This window comes from Hyla sarda, chromosome 1, assembly GCF_029499605.1.
Source record: "Hyla sarda isolate aHylSar1 chromosome 1, aHylSar1.hap1, whole genome shotgun sequence".
NCBI lineage: Eukaryota > Metazoa > Chordata > Amphibia > Anura > Hylidae > Hyla > Hyla sarda.
In genome coordinates, this window is record NC_079189.1 from 467,990,691 (window position 1) to 468,010,283 (window position 19,593).

Here is a 19,593-nt window from a genome sequence, read left to right on the forward strand (position 1 = left end):
CCACCCTAGGTGACAGCTTTGGTACGTCCCATCAGTAAGGTGTCCTCAATGAAGAGCAACCAAGAAAAGGAGATTTTTTTTGTACTCACCGTAAAATCTCTTTCTCGTAGCCTTCATTGGGGGGACACTGCACCAACCCAATTTTTCATCTTTTTTCAGGATTTTTTTTCCGGTTCTTGGGTTGTTTATCCGGGATTCCATTCTTGGGTCCTTCAGACATATTTCTTTGTTGGCTTCTCCTACTGCTTTGTGACAAAACTGATTACCTCACTGCAGGTGGGTGGGTATATCCTGCCAGGGAGGAGCCGACTTTTTTTTCCTTGTGTCAGTGACTCCTAGTGGCAAGAGCATTTAACCAATATAGAAAAAAAGAGACATACTCTGGGAATTGCAGCAATGTTCACTTTTATCTCACTTATTCATAAAGTCATTATAACAGAGAAATGAACATAATCACCATGTGCAAAATACAATGCAGAGATCCTCTCAGCGCGGCGTCTTAAGAGCGATTCATCCTGAGCTTGCTGTTGCAGGACGGTTCACTCCTGGCCGCATGGAGACGCTGATCCCGAGGGCATGGAAGAGCTCGCTAGCGTGTGAGCAGCTGGAGGAACGTTTCAGGAGTCCCCTCCCTTTCTCAACCTAACTTCCGTGAACCCATCACCTTCTACTAATAATGAAATGAAATCTCATGAGAATTCACCTGTATTAGTAGAAGGTGATAAGTTCACGGAAGTTAGGTTGAGTAAGGGAGGGGACTCCTGAAACGTTCCTCCAGCTGCTCGCACGCTAGCGAGCTCTTCCATGCCCTCGGGATCAGCGTCTCCATGCGGCCAGGAGTGAACTGTCCTGCAAAAGCAAGCTCAGGATGAATCGCTCTTAAGACACTGCGCTGAGAGGATCTCTGCATTGTATTTTGCACTGGGTGATTATGTTCATTTCTCTGTTGTAATGACTTTATGAATAAGTGAGATAAAAGAACAATAAGTGAGATGAACATTGCTGCAATTCCCAGAGTATGTCTCTTTTTTCTATATTGGACTTTGGTTCAGGTGAAGGAGCCCTGAATGAGACATAGGGAAGCCACCCATATGTGCACACCTGTGGTCTAAATTGTTGCTTTAAGAGCATTTAACCATCAGTAAGGTGTCCCCCAATGAAGGCTACTAGAAAGAGATTTTACGGTATGTACAAAAGAAATCTCATTTTTAGTTACACAGTATGCCAACACTATGTTTACATCAGCATTAGGGGCTCAGTTGAATCTTTCTGTTATAATGATGGAACAATAGCAGAAAAAATTCTTTACGTCAGGGTTTTTTTCTCTGCTAAAATTGCCATTCAAAGAGAATGGGACCTATCAGGATTCGTTGGTATCCGATGTCACATACTCCATCCAGCCCCACTATCAGAGAGCGTAACAGAGCTTCTGAACGGAGCTTTGTTAATGTGAACATAGCCTAACAGCTAATTCAAAACATGCTACAATTATTTAATAAATACAACTCACCTGAAAATGTTACACAAATAAGAGGAAGCACAACAATAGAGTGCAATAGATTAAATGTAAAAACAATTACTATATTATCTAATTTTGTATGATTCTTAACTGGTTTTGGCTTCAAAACTGCACCTGAACAAAACTGCACTGTGTAAGAGCAACGCTGTGCAGAGACTGTCATCATTCACATCAGACCCCATCTCCAATGTGGCACAATTTGATCTTCCTTATTTAAAGGGGTACTCCGCCCCAAAGGATACAGAATAAGATGTCTGATCGCGGGGGTCGTGCTGCTGGAGTACTCCTTTAATGGACATAAGCAAACTTTTTTTTTTTTTTTTTTTTTTTTTTTTTTTTTAACTATGGCTGAAGTAGTAGTTTTCCTCTCTTCTAAATTTAACCACAGCTATAATGGAATGCATAAAATGCAATGGCAACTGCAATGTATTTTCTTCATTCCACTTGGCTTTTTACCTTAGTAAAGGTTGCAGGACTTCATGAGATGATTGATCTTCTCGCTTGTGGATGAAAATTGAAAGTTTGCCATCCACTGCTTCACTCTCTTCCCCAGTATCTTTATCACCCTTCTGAGAACCTTTGGGACTATTTTTAGATAAACTGCTGTCTGGTTCAGATGCTGTTGGAGAAAGAACCGTCTGACATCCTGCAACATAAGAGCAAAGGTGAAGATGTAAAGTGTTACTGGTAAGGAATGGCAGTAGTAATAACAATAGCTCACCATTAAAGGGGTACTCCACTGGAAAACAGTTTTTTATTAAACAAGTCCAGCTGATCAGGACCACCGCAGTAAAACCGCGGTGTCCCGATCAGCTAGAATGCAAGCGGAGGGTCCCTTACCTGCCTCCGGCACGTCCGACCGGCGACTGATTGCTCCAAGCCTGAGATCCAGGCTTGAGCAATTGACCACTGATAACACTGATTAATGCAATGCTATGGCATAGCATTGAACAGTGCTGGCAATCAATGCACTGCATGTTATAGCCCCCTATAGGGGCTATAACATTGCAAGGAAAAAGTGTAAAAGTAAAAGAGTTAATAAACGTGATTTAACCCCTTCCCTAATAAAAGTTTGAAACAAAAAAAAAAAAATAATGTAAATAAAAATAAACATATGTGGTATCGCAGCATGCGTAAATGTCCGAACTATAAAAATATATCAATTAAACCGCATGATCAATGGCATACACGTAAAAAAAATTCTAAAGTCCAAAATAGCGTATTTTTGGTCACTTTTTACACCATAAAAAAAATGAATAAAAATCGATCAAAAAGTCCAATCAAAACAAAAATGGTACCGATAAATACTTCCGATCACGGCACAAAAAATAAGCCCTCATAAATCCCCTTATGCGGAAAAAAAAAATGTATAGGGGTCCTAATTTTGTGCATGCAGTTATGATTTTTTTCAAGAAGTAAGACAAAATCAAACCTATATAAGTAGGGTATCATTTTAATTGTATAGACCTACAGAATAAAGATCAGCTTTAATTTTTACCGAAAAATGCATTGCCTAGAAACGGAAGCCCCCAAAAAGGAGATTTTTTTTAGACTTACCGTAAATTCTCTTTCTCGAAGGATCCATTGGGGGACACAGACTCTGGGTATATGCTGGTGTCTCTAGGAGGTTGACACTATGGTATCCAAAAAGTCGGCTCCTCCCAGCAGGATATACCCGCCTCCAGGCCACTGAGCAATTCAGTTTAGTTTTAGAGCAATAGGAGGAGACCGACAGGTCAAAAGGAAAAAAAACATGAACTGTCCGAGAACCCGTAGAAAAAAATAACTGAACACTCCCTCGGACAGATAACGAAAAGGAACCCCAGGAAAAAGGGGTGGGAGCTGTGTCCCCCAATGGATCTTTCGAGAAAGAGATTTTACGGTAAGCCTTAAAAATCTCCTTTGGGGGACACAGACTCTGGGACGTACCAAAGCCGTCCCTTGGGTGGGCAGAGAATAAAAAGGTCAGGCAGTCGGCTATACCACCGCCGCCTGCAACACCTAACGGCCCAGACTAGCATCAGCCGATGCGAAGGTATGAACCTGATAGAATTTAGAAAAAGTGTGTAAAGACGACCAAGTGGCCGCTTTACAAATCTGCGAGGCCGAGGCCTTGTTTCGGAAAGCCCAGGATGCTCCCACAGAGTGGGTGGAATGAGACAGAAAGGTGGGGTCCTCCCCTTGCAGCGGTAAGCTTCCGAAATAGCACATCGGATCCACCGAGAAATGGTGGTGTTAGAAGCAGGCTGTCCCTTCCGACGGCCTTCCGTAAGAACGAAAAAAAGAATCGCACTGACGAAAGGAAGAGGTGACGGAAAGATAAGTCCGAACCGCTCGAACCACATCCAAATTGTGAAGCAGATGCTCCCTGGGATGAGAAGGAGCGGGACAAAAGGACGATGTCCTCGTTGAGATGAAAAGCCGAATGCGAAGCGTAGGGAGAAGGGGAACGGGACCTTCTAGAGGGCCGGTGTAGGGTAGACCTCTCCAAGGAACAGGAGACCTGTGTCAAGGAACGGGAGATCTGTGCCAAGTCGGATATAGACTGGGAGAGGGAGGAAACCCAGGCTGGAGGGGTGGCCGAACCCACCGGGTCTGAGGGGGCACCTGGGTTAGAAATAGCAGGGGGGTCTGGGGGAGCAGTGGAGCAGGCAGAACAAGTAGGTTCAGCAGAACCTGCCATTTTTGCAGAACAGTTTTTACAAGCGTAATGGGTAACTAATATTCCCGATATCTGCTTAGAGGGAGGAACAGTTCTGGGCACGGACATGACAAAAAACTGAACAGTCTCACTCAAGTCTGTGTCCCAGAGTCAGCTGCTGTGAGGAGAACTCTGCCCGTGCTGAGGGAAGTAGGGATCGACCGATTATCGGCACGGCCGATATTCACATTTTCCCCCATCATCGGAATCGGCTTCTAACCTGCAGATAATGCGCAAAAAAAGACGTGCGCACGAATCGCGGGACATCAGTCCCGGCCCTGAACTTCAGGCCGGGACTGAAGTCCCGCGATTCGTCTGCACGCCTTGTTTTGCCGTGCGGAGCAATTGCCTGACAGCATGGTGGAGCGGGAGCTGCCATCCACGGCAGGCCGGCGTGATGACATCACATCATCGCTCCGGCGCCCGGAGATCACGTCCCTGCAACTCTCACTCACAGTACAAGAACATAGCAGCGTGTGAGGTGAGCATTGCTCGGGCGCTGTATGGATGGACGGGCAAATTATAAGTGAGGGGGGCAAATATAAGTGAGGGGAACATATCAGGGGGGTATTGAGGAACACAGGACAGGGGGGGATTATATGTGGGGGCACATGACAGCCCCGTCATGTGCCCATATAATGCCCCCCTGACTTATACCCTCTGTCCTGTACCCTCACATATAATGCCCCCTGAGGGGGGAGGACATGGGTCATTATATGTGAGGAGCACTAGACAGGGGGCAATATATGTCAGGGGCACAGGACAGGGGGTATTATAAGCCAGGGGGGCATTATATGATTATATGGGCACATGACAGGGGTGGGCTGTCATGTGCCCCCACATGTAATCCCCCCATCATGTGCCCCTCATACATAATACCCCCTGTCCTGTGACCCCCACATATAATGCCCCATGTCCTGTGTTCCTCACATATAATGCCCCTACCACCCATCATGTGCCCCCACATATAATGCCCCCTGACATGTGCCCCTCATATATAATGCCCCATGTCCTGTGCCCTTCACATATAATACCCCCTGTTCTGCACCCTCAGGGGGCATTATATGTGAGATGCACAGGACATGGGGCATTATATATGAGGGGCACAGGACAGGGGGTATTATAAGTCAGGGGGCTTTATACAGGCAGGGGGAGAGAAGCAAGTGGAGGCGGCGGTCTCTGGCACCGCAAAAGCCGCTACAGTTCATTGATTCAAATTGCCCGCTTTAAATCAATGATCTGCAGCGGCTTCAGGGGGGGAAGAAATAGCCCATAATTTATACTGGAATATCGGTATAAATTATCGGCTATCGGACTTAACCTCCACAGATTATCCGTATTGGCCCTAAAAAAATCGATATCGGTCGATCCCTAGAGGGAAGAGAGAAGAAACGCCGGTCAGGAGAAGGAAGAGGCCGGGTCAGGGCAAGGAGCTCTGTGAATGGCCCCATTACGGCCGCAGCGCACGCACCGCGCTGATTGGTGGCCATTTCGCGCTACCGAGGCGCTTATGCGGCCAGGTGGGCGGAGCTAATGTCCGCCGGGCCGCCGAGGATACCGCGGACTCATTCTGTAATGGCGCACGCTCTGAACCCCGAGCGCACACGCCGCCTGCAGTGAGTTCTGTGCGCCCGGGGACGGAGCGGGCGAAGTGCCGTCGGCAGCCGCAGCTGCTGAAAATGAAAATAAAAAGTGCACCCGCCCGCAGGGAGAAGCCTACGTCGTGTGTGTTAAAAAAACAAATACACACACTCAATAAAGTGCCCCCTTATTACACACACACGCAAACACACACACACTTAATAAAGTGCCCCACATTGTGCATGTACTGTAGCCACTGCTCCCCCAATAATAGGCCAGTCCCAGCTATGCAGAAAAAAAGAGGGTCTCCAGCTGTTGCAAGACCTAGGGAGAAAGATACTCACCTCACGCTGAAGAACTTACCTAAAGAAGTCTTCAGACTGTGGTATTCAGCCAGCCTTTTCACGTGCGGCAAGCCAAGCTCATAGCGAGGCGAACAGGGAGGTAGGGGGACCCGGACCCATGAAGTACAACCCCAAGCGCTGACCGTTGGCGAGAGGGGGTTAACAGTACATCCAAGATGCCTTCCACCTCTCGCAATGGGGAAACAGTGAACATTGTGTTCCTGAGTCCCCACCCGAAAACAGAAATAAAAAGGAATAAAGAACTAACACAGTCCATAAACCTAATAAAATAAAAAAAAATATGAGACTTGGTCTGGAGAAAATCAGACCATATCCACCTCCTTAAGACACTAAGCAAAAACTGAATTGCTCAGTGGCCTGGAGGCGGGTATTATCCTGCTGGGAGGAGCCGACTTTTTGGTTACCATAGTGTCAACCTCCTAGTTACAGCAGCATATACCCAGAGTCTGTGTCCCCCAATGGAGCCGATAGAGAAATTTATGTTTTTTTTTTCCAATTTTGCCACACAATGATTTTTTTGTGTTTTGCTGTAGACTGATATTATTACAAGGTAGAACTATTGGTGCAAAAAAAAAAAATATATCATATAGGTCTGTAGGTGCAAAAGTGAAAGGGTTATGATTTTTAAAAGGTGAGGAAGACAAAATGCAAAGTGCAAAAATGGAGTCCCCAAGGGGTTAAGTATGGCATGAACAACCGCTGTCATTTTGCATGCAGATCTTTTAATACAAAAAAAATGTCCATTTGGTTGTCATGAATGACTATTATTTCAACCCCTCTACTCAAATTAATTCTGGGAATTCTGAATGTACCTGGTACCACATAATCAGCCAGTTTTGCCAACAATAGTGATGCAATCTTCGAGGCTGGGTCACTAGGATCTTCTTGCTCACTGTTAAGAGATGGAACAGAGTAGCTCCATGGTGGAAGCTCCACATTCCCACAATCTTCCACACTCATGAGAGGCAGAGCGGCGCGGCACAGCTGTAGTATTATAAGGACAAGCTTTGGGGATGGACGTTGATCCAGCAGCAGTGAAAGGAGCTTGGAGACACACGCAGGCTGGCTCAGTATTGCTTTACCTATTTGACTTCTGTGGAAATAAATTGTTACAATCAATGCATGAAATAAACAATCAATATAACACACAACTAAATGTTTTGTAATACAGTGTGCCTATATAACCGTCTATGCAAGGAAGGAATTGCGTAAACAGCTAAATCTACAAAAAATATATATATAGGTCACAAAAACTCATGACAAATTTAAACTTTTTCCAAATGTGTTGTTAATAACAAAGGGACAGTCTGTTGGCAGCTGTTCTGGGGTAACTCTCAAAATTTAAAGCATCTTGTGGCATATCACAGGAAAAGAGGAGCTAAACTTTTTATACCTGAAAATGAGATAATGTCACGTGTCGAAGGTTCATCTTTATCCTAACGGTTACTAGCTATTACCTTGACAGATCATTAAGAAGGCTGAGAACATCTTGAAGTGCATCATTTCCAGCAGCCTGGTTACCACAGCACTCAGTGGCTCGTGCCAAATGGTTGGTAAGGAGAGTGGACACCTGTCGAGCCAAACCTGAATGTACAGCCTCTGTAGATCCTCCTACAAAATGATGACGGCAACAAAATAGTGTTAAAAAAAAAAAAATCAAAAAACATTTACATGAATTATTTGCAAATTACAAACAACATTTAAAAGAAACGTAATATTTAGGTCATTGTATGTTCATCTTCAATGGAATAAGCACAAGAAAATCCAATCAGTTAACTACAGAAGAGCATGCAACAAGTAACAAAAACACAAAAAGGAGATTTTTTTATGCTTAACGTAAAATCTCTTTCTCAAAGGATCTATTGGGGGACAGACCATGGGTATATGCTGCTGTCACTAGGAGGCTTGACACTATGGCAACAAAAAAAGTTGGCCCCTCCCAGCAGGATATACCCGCCTGCAGGCACCTGAGCAAATCAGTTTTAGTCCCAGAGCCGTAGGAGAGGACCGACAGGTCAGGAAAAAAACACGAACTGTCCGAGAAACCAGAATAAAAACGAACTGAACACACCCTCGGACAGGTAACTGAACCAGGAACACCAGAGAAAAGAAGGGCGGGTGCTGTGTCCCCCAATGGATCCTGCGAGAAAAAGATTTTACGGTAAGCATAAAAAAAATCTCCTTTTCTCTATCGGCTCCATTGGGGGACACAGACCATGGGATGTACCAAAGCAGTCCCTAGGGTGGGCAAAGGAAAATCAGTCAGGTGGACGGTTGGACCACCGCTGCCTGCAACACCTTACGGCCCAGACTAGCATCAGCGGATGCATAGGTATGAACCTGGTAGAACCTTGTGAAAGTGTGTAAAGATGACCATGTGGCCGCTCTACAGATCTGCAAAGCCGAAGCCTTGTTGCGGAGAGCCCAGGATGCCCCGACAGAGCCCAGGGGGCCTTTGAAGCAGGTTGTCCTTTGCAATGACCTTCCGTAAGAACAAAAAAGAAGTTACACTATCGAAAAGAAGAAGTGACTGAGAGATAGGTCCGAACAGCCCTCACCACATCAAGTTTGTGGAGCAAACATTCCTTGGGATGAGAGGGAGCCGAACAAAAGGACGGCAGGATGATGTCATAAACAACTTTTGGTAAAAAGGACAGAACCGGACGACGGAAAACAACCGGAGCCACGAGAATGGCGGGAACGCCCTCTGCTTTGAGCTTCCTCAGGACCCTGGGAAGGAGAGGAAGAGGAGGGAAAAGATAGGGAAGGACAAAGTCCAAACAAGGAATCATCAGGGCATCCACAGCGAGAGCAAAGGGATCCCGAGACTTCACCAAAAATTGAGGAACCTTCAGGTTGTGGTGGGATGTGAATAAGTCCACGTCTGGAGTGCCCAAGAGGTTGCAGATCTCTTTAAACCCCTCCAGTTGAAGGGACCAATCGCCGGGGTAAGCTGAGGATCGGTTGAGAAAGTCCGCTTCCCAGTTGGTCACTCCCGGAATGTGAGTTGCCAAGATGGCCGGCACTCTGAGCTCAGAGAAGAATCTTGGACACCTCGGCCAACGCCACCGAGCTGCGGGTGCTACCCTGGCAATTGATATACGCCACAGCATTGGAGTTGTCCAACTGAATACGAACAGGACGGTCAGAGGAGCAGAAAGGAGCGCCCCTGCAAAAGAAGGGGGGGAAGGAAGCCACCACTGAAGGGACTGGTGAGCCCTCTGAGGAAGAATGATCCTGCAATCGAGGGACAACGGAGATCGGTCCCACCTGGATAGGAGCGCAAGTTGAAGAGGCCGGTAATTAAATTGAGCAAATGGAATGCCTCCACCATTCGACCCAGAACCTCCAAGCAGAAGCGAATGGAAACCTGAACCGGGGTTTGGAGTATCCGAATCCCCGACAGAAGAGTCCGCCGCTTGTCCGATGGGAGCTGAATCCGGGCGGACGCGGTGTCGAACTGGAGTCCCAGAAATATTAAAGACTGAGTGGGAGTCAGGTTGGACTTGTCCTGATTGACCATCCAGTCGAAACGGGAAAAGGTCTGAAGGGTAAGATGGAAACTCTCCAGATTCTGGGTCCTGGTTGGAGCCTTGATCAGGAGGTCATCCAGAGATGGAATCGCTGAGACACCCCTCGACCATAAGAGGTCAATCACAGGCGCCAGGACCTTGGTGAAGACCCTTGGAGCAGTGGACAGACCGAAGGGAAGGGCCACGAACTGATAATGGCCTTCCAGCGGAGATACCGCTGATGCCCCGGAAAAATTGGGATGTGGAGGTAGGCATCCCAGATGTCCACTGAGGAAGGAAACCGAAGGAGAAGATGTTGGTTGAGGCGCTTCAGGTCCTAGATGGGGCAAACGGAACGCCCTTTCATGGGAAGCACGAAGAGGTTGGAATAAAAGCCCAAAAAACGCTCCTCGGGAGGAACCAGGACAATTACTCCCTGAATGAGGAGGGACTTGCCAGAGAGGGGGACCTGGGGGCCCGGGAACGAAAAAGCAATCCCTCGGAAGGGAGGCAAACTCTAACTCGGTCCCTGACCTGAGTCCCACACGTGCGCAAACCAGACGTCCCGGAAGAGTAACAGACAACCTCCCACCCGAGAAAAATCAGCGGGTGGGGGCATCACTTCAGGCAGAGGTAGGCTTGGGGATACTACCTAATATTAAAGGCAATCTTACAGCAGAGACAACCTGCGCTAACTTGAATTTATAGGTAGATAGTGCAGGTGACCCGGTTTTTACCACTGCTCATCATGTGGTCCTCGGTCTCACCCATAATGCAAATTCCCGGTTCTGACCAATGGAGAAGAGAGATATCTTGGCTCATATTCCAGCAGTTGCCTTCATTGCACACAACCAGGAACCCACATATCAGCACGGTAAGCAGCGCCAAAGACAGAGTCACCCTGGTGTCAGATTCCCTTTAAAATTAAAGTATTCGTACTCGGTATCGGCAAGTACTAGAATTAAAGTATAGGTACTCGGTCTTAAAAAAAAAAATTGGTATCGGGACATCCCTACATGCGTGTGCCCGGCTTTGGCCGCGAAACGACCGGAACGGTTATCCGATTTCCAGGAGGGACGGGTTTGGAAGGAGGGAGCCTTCTTGTCCTGCGAGGGTGGCTGTCTGAACGACCTACTGGAACCAAATGCCCAAAAGGACCGAAAGGAAGTCTACTTTCGACGAGAAGTAGTACTGCGAGCCTTATTTTGAGGTAACAGAGAACTTTTACCATCCGTCGCCTCTGAGATGATCTCATCGAGGTGTTTACCAAACCATCGAGAACCGGTAAAAGGAAGTTCCGTCAGAGATTTCTTGAAAGTGGCATCGGCGTTCCAGGCCTTGAGCCACATGGAACGACGAAGAGCCACCAGGTTAGCTGTGGCAAAGGCCGCACAACGGGCCAACTGTATGGAAGCAGTACACAGATAGTCTCCAGCCTTAGAGAGTTGGAGAGCCAGATCAGCCAATTCCTTCGCTTAGCATAGGGAGAAGGGGGGGGCGGGTCTCTCTGGAAGTTTGGAGTATGGAGGACCTCTCCAAGGCAGTCACCACAGAACGGGAGACCTGAGCCAAGTCAGAAATAGACTGGGAGAGAGAAGACACCCATTCCGGAGGGACAGCAGAGCCCACAGAGTCTGGAGGGGAATCCTGAGTAGAAATACCAAATACCAGGAGGGTCAAGGGGGTGCAGTGGTTTAGGCGGAACAAGTGGGTTCAGCAGAACCAGACATTTTAGCATTGCAAGCATAATAGGTGACTAGTGTCCCAGTTAACTGCTTAGAGGGAGGAACAGTTCTGGACTCTGATATAGTAAAATTGAAACAGCCTCACCCAGCGTCTGTGTCCCCAACAGGGCAGCTGCTGTGAGGAGAACTTCAGTCAACAAGTGAGAGAGAGGAAGGAGAGGAGAATGCAGGACCAATGAGAAGAGAGGGGCCGGATTAGACTAGGGCGACTCTGATTGGTCCTAGAAGCCCCTCTGCACTGCGCTAATTGGCAGAAGAAAAGACAACTAATTTGTGCGCCTGTACCTCATAGGGCAGGGCTAAAGTCCGGCAAGAGCTGCGGCTGAGAAAATAATGTGGCCGGCTATAATGGCACCCGATCTCAACCCCCGTCACATATGCGAGTGTAAGGGGAAGGGAGCGGGTAAACACGCCGCCGGTGGCTCACAGCTGCCGATGGGAGGAGCAAATGTGCTCCGGCCGCATCATGTGTTGATGCATCCGGCGCTTGTATGAGAGCGGGGAAGGGAGAGTTCCCCTTATCCCCAGAGCTGATAGGGAGACCCAGGAACAATAAGAAAGGTGGGCTCACAGTCCCACATCATTGAAAAAGGTCCCCACATCCCAGGGATTGGCAGGGGTTGCCCAGCAATAATAAAAATGAGTGGGCCAAAACAGGGGGGTCTCCAGAGGTTGAAGTCCCTAAAACCTGTAAGAAAGGAGGGGAAATACTCACCTCAGTCAGAACAACTTACCTAATGAAGTCTTCAATCAGCTTTTGTCACCTGCATCATGCCAGGCTGTAACAGCGAGACGAGCAGGGAGGTAGGGGGACCTGGACCCGTGAGGTACAACCCCAGGCACTGACCGTTGGCGAGAGGGGGTTGATAGTACATCCACGATGTCTGTGCCCCCTGAATCGCAAATGGGGAAACAGTGAACACTATGTCCCTGAGTCCCCACCTGAAAACAGAAAAGAAAAGGGAGATAAAAATCTAAAACTTCCCTAATCTAGAAAACAAAAAATGTTAGACGAGGTCTGCCTCTTAAGACACTAAGTTAAAACTGATTAGCTCAGGTGCCTGTAGGCGGGTATATCCTGCTGGGAGCGGACGACTTTTCTTGTTTCCATAGTGTAAAGCCTCCTGGTGACAGCAGCATATACCCATGGTCTGTGTCCCCCAATGGAGCCGATAGAGAAAAAGACATTATTTGTTGCAAGTTTTTTACAGACACACTGATCTATACATGTTATAGCTGGAAAAGTGCCCTAACCTTCCTCTTTCTCCCACTCTACACATCTGTTGGCTAGAACCTGGAATGCTGCCCATGCCATGGTTGCCACTTTCTGCTTCTTGGTCTGTTTTTCACTGGAGCTTGACTCGGTCTGGTTGCTTAAGCTACATAATCTGTCCATGAGTTGTACCAATCCACTGCGTACCAAGCACTTTTCTTCACTCCTTCATAATGAGCATAAAGAAAATAACTTCAGTTTCCAAGAAAGCAAATAACCATTTTAGATTTAACATATGCAAGAATTTCTAGTTCAGCTCTAAATACAATTACAATTAATTAATCCAAAGTGGTGTTTACTATGCCCAGAACCAGGGATACCCCTAAACTAGAGAGGACATATTAATTAAGAAATATGAAATAAAACTGCTCCAACAAGCACTAGAATACAAACAAGACCACATACATACTTAAAATGATTTTGATATAGCATTGTAGTAGAAGAGAGACTGTACCTACATCAGTTATTGTACAGTGATGTAAAAGGCACAAATGCTTTACAAAAATCAAATGAGAAAGCAATGCTGGGAGATTTCAGGTATGAAATCAAGACAATTGTGAACACTTTTTTCTTGTTCAGAGCTGCAAAGTATTAAAGTTGTGTAACATTTTACATTTCAAGTAATTTATTATTTAAACTGTTAGCTGGTTTTAAAGATAACTAGATGTTTTAAAATAAAGGATCTGCTCTATTGAAAACAAAATTTATGGCTACAATACAAATAACCCTAGTGTTTACTAGGGTAGAACTGGAATACATAGTTAATTATTTTGGAATGCGAATAAGAATGTCACTACCCCCTTAATTGTGCAATTAGAGGTTGGTAGACATAGTATCATGAGCCCACCCCCATTCATTTTACATGCTGTTCTTTGTGGGACCTGCTTCTCTACGCTTTTCACTCTCTTTTTATTTCAGATTGTGAGAAGTGACACCTGATTGGTAGGGCTATCCTGTCTGTAGATATGTTTGACTCCCTAGCAACATTCTTGGCCAGTAACAGCAGAGTAATTTGCTGTGACCCAGTTTGGAGGGAAGATATTTTCCTTTAAAAGCAACGCTAGTCTGGCAGTCCCTCAGTTACCTGGCGGCGGCGACGACCAGAAGATGCTTTGCCCCCCCCCCCCCCCTCTGCCCAATTGTTTTGCTCTGTCAAGGACTGTCATGTTTGTTAGACTGGGGTTAGTTGTCCAGGTTAAGCCTGGGTGGACAAAGATGTTGGTATACTGGGTGTTGCTATGTTGATTATAATTGATGGTTTTTAACTTGTTTTTAATAAATGATGTATCCATTAAAAAACATTATGGCCTTATTTTACCATATAATGGTATTTGGTGTATTTATTTATAATTTAGAGTTTAAAGGGGTACTCCCGCTATCTCGGCTGCGGCACCACAGACATCAGGTACACAGAGCGAACTTCGCTCCGTGTCAGATGACTGGCAATGCGGGCGGAGGCTCGTGATTTCACGGCCACACCCCCTCAATGCAAGTCTATGGGAGGTGGCATGATGGCCGTCACTCCCCCTCCAATAGACTTGCATTGAGGGGGCATGGCCGTGACATCACGAGTGGGGCGTGGCCGTGAGTAAAGGAGCCTCAGGAGCGGCACCCGACGTTCTAAACTAACACCGGCTGCAGTAGGGAAATCGTGGGGGTCCCCAGCGGTAGAACCCTGGCGATCAGACATCTTATTCCCTATCCTTTGGATAGGGGATAAGATGTTTAGGGGCAGAGTACCCTTTTAAGTAGTTGTGTAAGGTCTAGGATACCAAGCATACAAAGATTTCTGGCTCAACAGCAAGGGCTATATGTTACTTGAAGTTTAGCTGTTTAAACTACACACTGTGACTGCCCAAGCGACAAAGCCCTATATAACATGCCTTGACTATGTAAAAGATAAAAGGTTGTTCCAGTCCTAGGACAGCCGGACACAACTTGGTAAGCAAAATAATTTGTGTATAAGCTTACCTGGTATAAGGTATGGTGCACAACAAACCTATACTGTTAGCACAAGCAATAGGATAGCGGGCACACAATGAAACAACTGAAGTCATGGTTTCCCCAAAGGCTTCTTGGACCTGTTCCACCATTCCTCCACATGTAAGCTCTTCAATTCTGTGAAAAAAGTATCCTTTAGTTAACAGTTCTGGACATGTAACAGAGCATGGGGGGGGGACAAATATTGAGCACAAATCTCAGTAATATCACAGGGCATGGTGGCTCGATTTTGTTGAACCCTCACTAGGGCTGCCATGCTTATTGTTACAATAGCTTTTTCTAATATCAAGGACCAACCCAAGGCAAGAGAAATAAAATCAACACCTCTTAAATGCACACAAAAGCTAAGTACTCCAAAAGAAAAGCTGCCCTTTACAACTCCTCTTCTAATAGAAAGATGCCCTCTATTCGATTTAGATTTCCTATTGAGAATTTTCTGTACCAAAACTCACAACACTACTATTTATTGTGGATTCTGACTTCCCCAGTGATGTATAAGGCCTATTTGTAACATGAATGATGTGGCTTAAACATGAACTGCAAATCAGTTCCCAATTTCCTGCAGTTTAAGGATTTTTTTTTTTTTTTTACAAAGTTGCCCATAGGAACCAATCAGATAGCTTATTTCATTTTTTTTTTTTTTAAAAGGCCTCCTAAAATGAAAGCACCATTCTGATTGATTGCTATGGGAAACTGGTCAACTTTTCCAATGCACCGGTTTTGATAAATTTCATTTGTGACTTTGTGGCCTTTTTTTTTTTTTTTTTTCCAACTACTGCAGATTTGCTACCTGTACACATAACTTTATTAAAAAAATAATTTCAAAAATTATCCTGCCTTGGTCCTCCTTGCAGCACCATAGTTACTGGTCCAACCAGATGTGTTACTCCTCCAACACGAACCGCAGCAGTTAGCAGCTCCCTCATGTGCACTAGGGCTTGTTTACGAGTATTTCCACGGCGCCATCTTGTCTGAGCAGCAAGTAAAAAGCCACTACTTGATACCTAATTTGATGAAATGTGAAGAATGAGTAAAGCTTATAATTTGTAACCAAATGCATTTATAATTCCTAAAAATGCTATGCAAAAATTCTAAACTTACAGCTTGGTCAGGATTGGTCCCAATGAATGCAAAGAGCTGACCTAACAAAACACTGTATGTTGGTTTATCTCTGCAATCTTCAATAGCTAGAGACTGTAGAAGTGTAAAAGAGCTGCTTCTGTGACTTGCTGCATTCCGTCTCCTGGAAATCGTCAACACATAAAAGCTGATTACAAGCAAACCTCAAATGGCATTTTTTATACTATATTAAAAGAATTTCTCTGAAAACACTGGAGGACAGAATTTGTAGGCTATTTTCCTGGCACAGGAGTCATAAAATAAGGTGAAAACTGTTTTCTCCTAATATCTAGACCTCTTAGACATTTAGAGTAGGATCACATGGAGTGCATCCGCAGCATATCTCACAATGCATGCAGTCACCAGAGTGAGCTCCCCTGCTGCGGCTCGGTAGCTCTGTGTGTCTGCTTGTAGCCACTATGAGCTGACACACAGAGCTACTTTGCCACAGCTCACTCTTATGACTGAATTCGGCACATCTGTTTAAACCTAAACAGTTAGGCTATGTTTACCAACATTCATGGGTGGAGATACCGTTTTCAGATGTTTCCCTGTCCCCTTCTTGTGCTAGTGGTACACTATCGTAGTCTGATTTTTGCCTTTACGTAAAATAATCAAAACATTATAACCTCTTCCAGACAATTGCTTTCCGTCATTATAAAATAGATTATAAAACCATAAAATAGATCAATTGTCATGTATGGTTTAAATAGCATACCGTGTGGGCTAACTGTAAAAACTACAATGATAAACTTAATTAGGAAAAAAAAGTTACATATGTCTACCTTGAATTTGATCTATTAAACTCCAGGTCATTACTGCCGATCATTTCTAGATCAGAGGGTGCGGACATACTCCGTAGGAAGACTGGCTGACGCATTGCATGGGATATCACCTTGGCCTCAGATATAGATTTACAGGCTGAAATATGCCAACAGCATACAATTAGAAAACATATACTCCCAAAAAAGCATATAAAATAATGCTTTTTTTTTTTTTTTACATACTTGGAGGCTCTGTAGGTGTGCCAGATATACTTCTAGTGATGCCAGATTGTGCTGCTATGGTTACATGTAGTAGTAACTCTGCCCGATTCATCAAACTCTTCACCAATATTTTTGTTTTTGCCATGGCATGGGAGGATCTCTGTGTGCTGGAATTTACATCTTGGAAAAACTTCTCTCTGAAAAACAAAGCAAAACAAAACTATGATGTACCCCAAGTAGTGCTCCTTTGTGTCATTTACGTGACATGGATGTGACAATACTGAGAAAATATTGTTACAATGTGTTTGACATCCCCGGTTAAAACGTCCATAGCTAAACAATCATAAAATATAAATAAGTCAGAAATTAGATGCTTATGGGTTTTTATTTGAAGAAACTGAACACACAAAATCACTGTTTCCAGTTAGGTTAAGGTTACCTACCTAAGAGATAAAACCATATTCTCAGGATCACTTCCATCAAAAAGAATTTCTTTCATTGAACACAACAGCTCTAATTCTTTTACTTTACTCTAAAATACATAAAACAAAAAAGGAATAAAGAGGTGGACTAGTTTTATTTTAAAGTAACATACATAAAATGCAGCTCAGTATATAGAAAAGGTTTAAGGAGTCTACATACCTCATTGAAATGATAGTCATAAAAGAACGGAGCATTGTTCTCGAGTTTTCCATTTGATGCATCTTCCACTTCACTGTGCCATTTTTGTTCCAATTCAGCAACACTCTATAAAAAGATGAATTAATTTTACTTTTACATTTTTTTTTATAAAGTTGATTACCGTATATTTATTTTTATTGTTAGAATCACAAGTAAAAATATAAGCAACCACCGAATGCAAGATACAGCACCAGACATGAGGTTCGGTCTAATTAAAGGCGTAAGTGTTTATTGCACCAAAAAAACACATTTGTGACGTTTAGGCTAGAAAGCCTTTTTCAAGGCTTTCTAGCCGAAACGTTGCATACGTGGTGCAATAAACACTTAAGCCGGCAATAAGACCAGACCTCATGACTGGTGCTGTATCTTGCATTCGGTGGATGATTTAGTTGAATTCAGCCCTGGAAAGCTGGTGGATACTGGGCACAGCATTTGAGGCAATCCAGTGCCGATTCTTCCTTTAAATTTTTTTTTAACACATTATGTTTCTACTTTTTTAAACAGCACAATAATGTGAATAAATGCACTGTTCCCAGCATAATAAAATTATACAGTAAATGAGATTAATATAACAAATACACATGGAATACAATTTAAATATTTACAAATATGTATTTGGTGCTGGATGCATGATTTTAGCTCTAGGTTCTAACTTAATAAACACACACTATTAAAATTTTAAACAGGATTGCCCAGCATCATTAAAGCATACTAATTTCATTTATGATAGTATTTCAACTTAAGAGAAAAATGATATACAGTAACAATCAAAAAAAGTGTCTAATAAATCTCCTGCTACTCCAGCACCAGCACTTTAATGCTGCCTGCAGGTCTTTGTTTACTGTGCTGCAGCAATGACCTACCCATATATTGGAGCCAGTCACTGGCTACAGCACTTATGTGGTATACAAGCCTGATATTGCTGTAGGGCAGTAAAAAAAATAAAAGAAAATAAAAACAGACCGGAAGAGATTTAGCAAACGGGTAATGCTTCTCATGTTACTTTATGACGTTGCCACATTTTTCAACCATTTTCAGACTCTGAAAGACCCTTTAACCATGGGCAGAACCCATAAAAATAACTTAAAGCGGCACACCAATTTCATTCATAGGCTGGTATTAAATAATAATGTAGAGGTTCTTCGGTAGTACCTGTTTGGTTGAGCCATTTTGGCTCCTTTTTCTCTCTGATGTGGTCTCCCCTAATACAGCCCTGCAGCCTATATTACCCATTTTGTTCCTGGCTTTTCAGAGGCACAGTGCACTTGTTCTGCAGATGAGGAATCTAAGTGCAGCAAGTGATAACGCTAAGTGACCTAGAACTTCTATCCATTAGGTATAAACCCCCTCACTTTCAAAACACACTACAGACATATATACGGTAGTCTATAAGATGTATACGTCTCCTGCTCATGATAGGTTTCGTAGTGTAAAGCTAAAAATTAGATGAGGGACAAGGTGGGTTCGGCATATTAGGGAGTAAAAGGTGTCAGAGCTGCCAGGAGGGAGTTCATAAATAATAATGTAATCTTGTAGTCTGCAGATGTTGCTATAGTCAAGTACTTCAGTAAAAGCATAAATCAGTACTTTTTGTGTATCATAACTTTCAAAACTTCAGTTTTTAAAGATATGTTGAAAATAAAGAATGTATTAATGCTTTTACTAAAGAAAGGGACTACCACACCATCTGTGGATTATTACATGTGGATTGTACAAAATTAAGGGGTATTGACTTGCATAGTTACAAGCTCGGCACAGGTGGTCAGTCTGGGATTACATGACACAGCTGCCATAATGAAAGGGTTCAAAATATAAAAATAAAAACATAAATAAAACAAGAGAACCAAATGGAATCCAAAGACTATTCAACAGTAGAGCAAGGCACGCCAAAGAAAAACAAAAAGCATGGGTGGGAGCTGTGTTCCCCAAATATCTCTGCAAACTCACAATATCATATTTTTTTGCTCACGTCATTGGGGGACAAAGCCACCATGGGACATTCTAAAGCAGTCTCCATGTGTGGTGAAAAAACAAAGGACAGCTAGATCACCCAGCTCTGCAAGTCCCGACGATCAAGCCAAAGTGTGCACACTATAAAACTTACAGCCCA

General features: G+C 44.2%; 1 protein-coding gene across 5 annotated transcripts in view; it reads right to left on the reverse strand.

Moving 5' to 3' along the window:
• Positions 1-19,593, reverse strand: part of HECTD4 (HECT domain E3 ubiquitin protein ligase 4) — a 200,180-nt gene that overhangs the window by 84,028 nt on the left and 96,559 nt on the right. For all 5 annotated transcript variants that reach the window (XM_056536635.1, XM_056536627.1, XM_056536623.1 and 2 more), the window contains exons 27-37: positions 17,445-17,549; positions 17,246-17,334; positions 16,824-16,999; positions 16,602-16,737; positions 15,799-15,940; positions 15,535-15,701; positions 14,668-14,814; positions 12,678-12,862; positions 7,624-7,777; positions 6,979-7,259; positions 1,976-2,165 (exon numbers count right to left, since the gene is read on the reverse strand). In XM_056536635.1, coding sequence (XP_056392610.1) covers positions 1,976-2,165; positions 6,979-7,259; positions 7,624-7,777; positions 12,678-12,862; positions 14,668-14,814; positions 15,535-15,701; positions 15,799-15,940; positions 16,602-16,737; positions 16,824-16,999; positions 17,246-17,334; positions 17,445-17,549 — 1,772 coding nt within the window. The remainder of the gene's footprint in view (positions 1-1,975; positions 2,166-6,978; positions 7,260-7,623; positions 7,778-12,677; positions 12,863-14,667; positions 14,815-15,534; positions 15,702-15,798; positions 15,941-16,601; positions 16,738-16,823; positions 17,000-17,245; positions 17,335-17,444; positions 17,550-19,593) is intronic.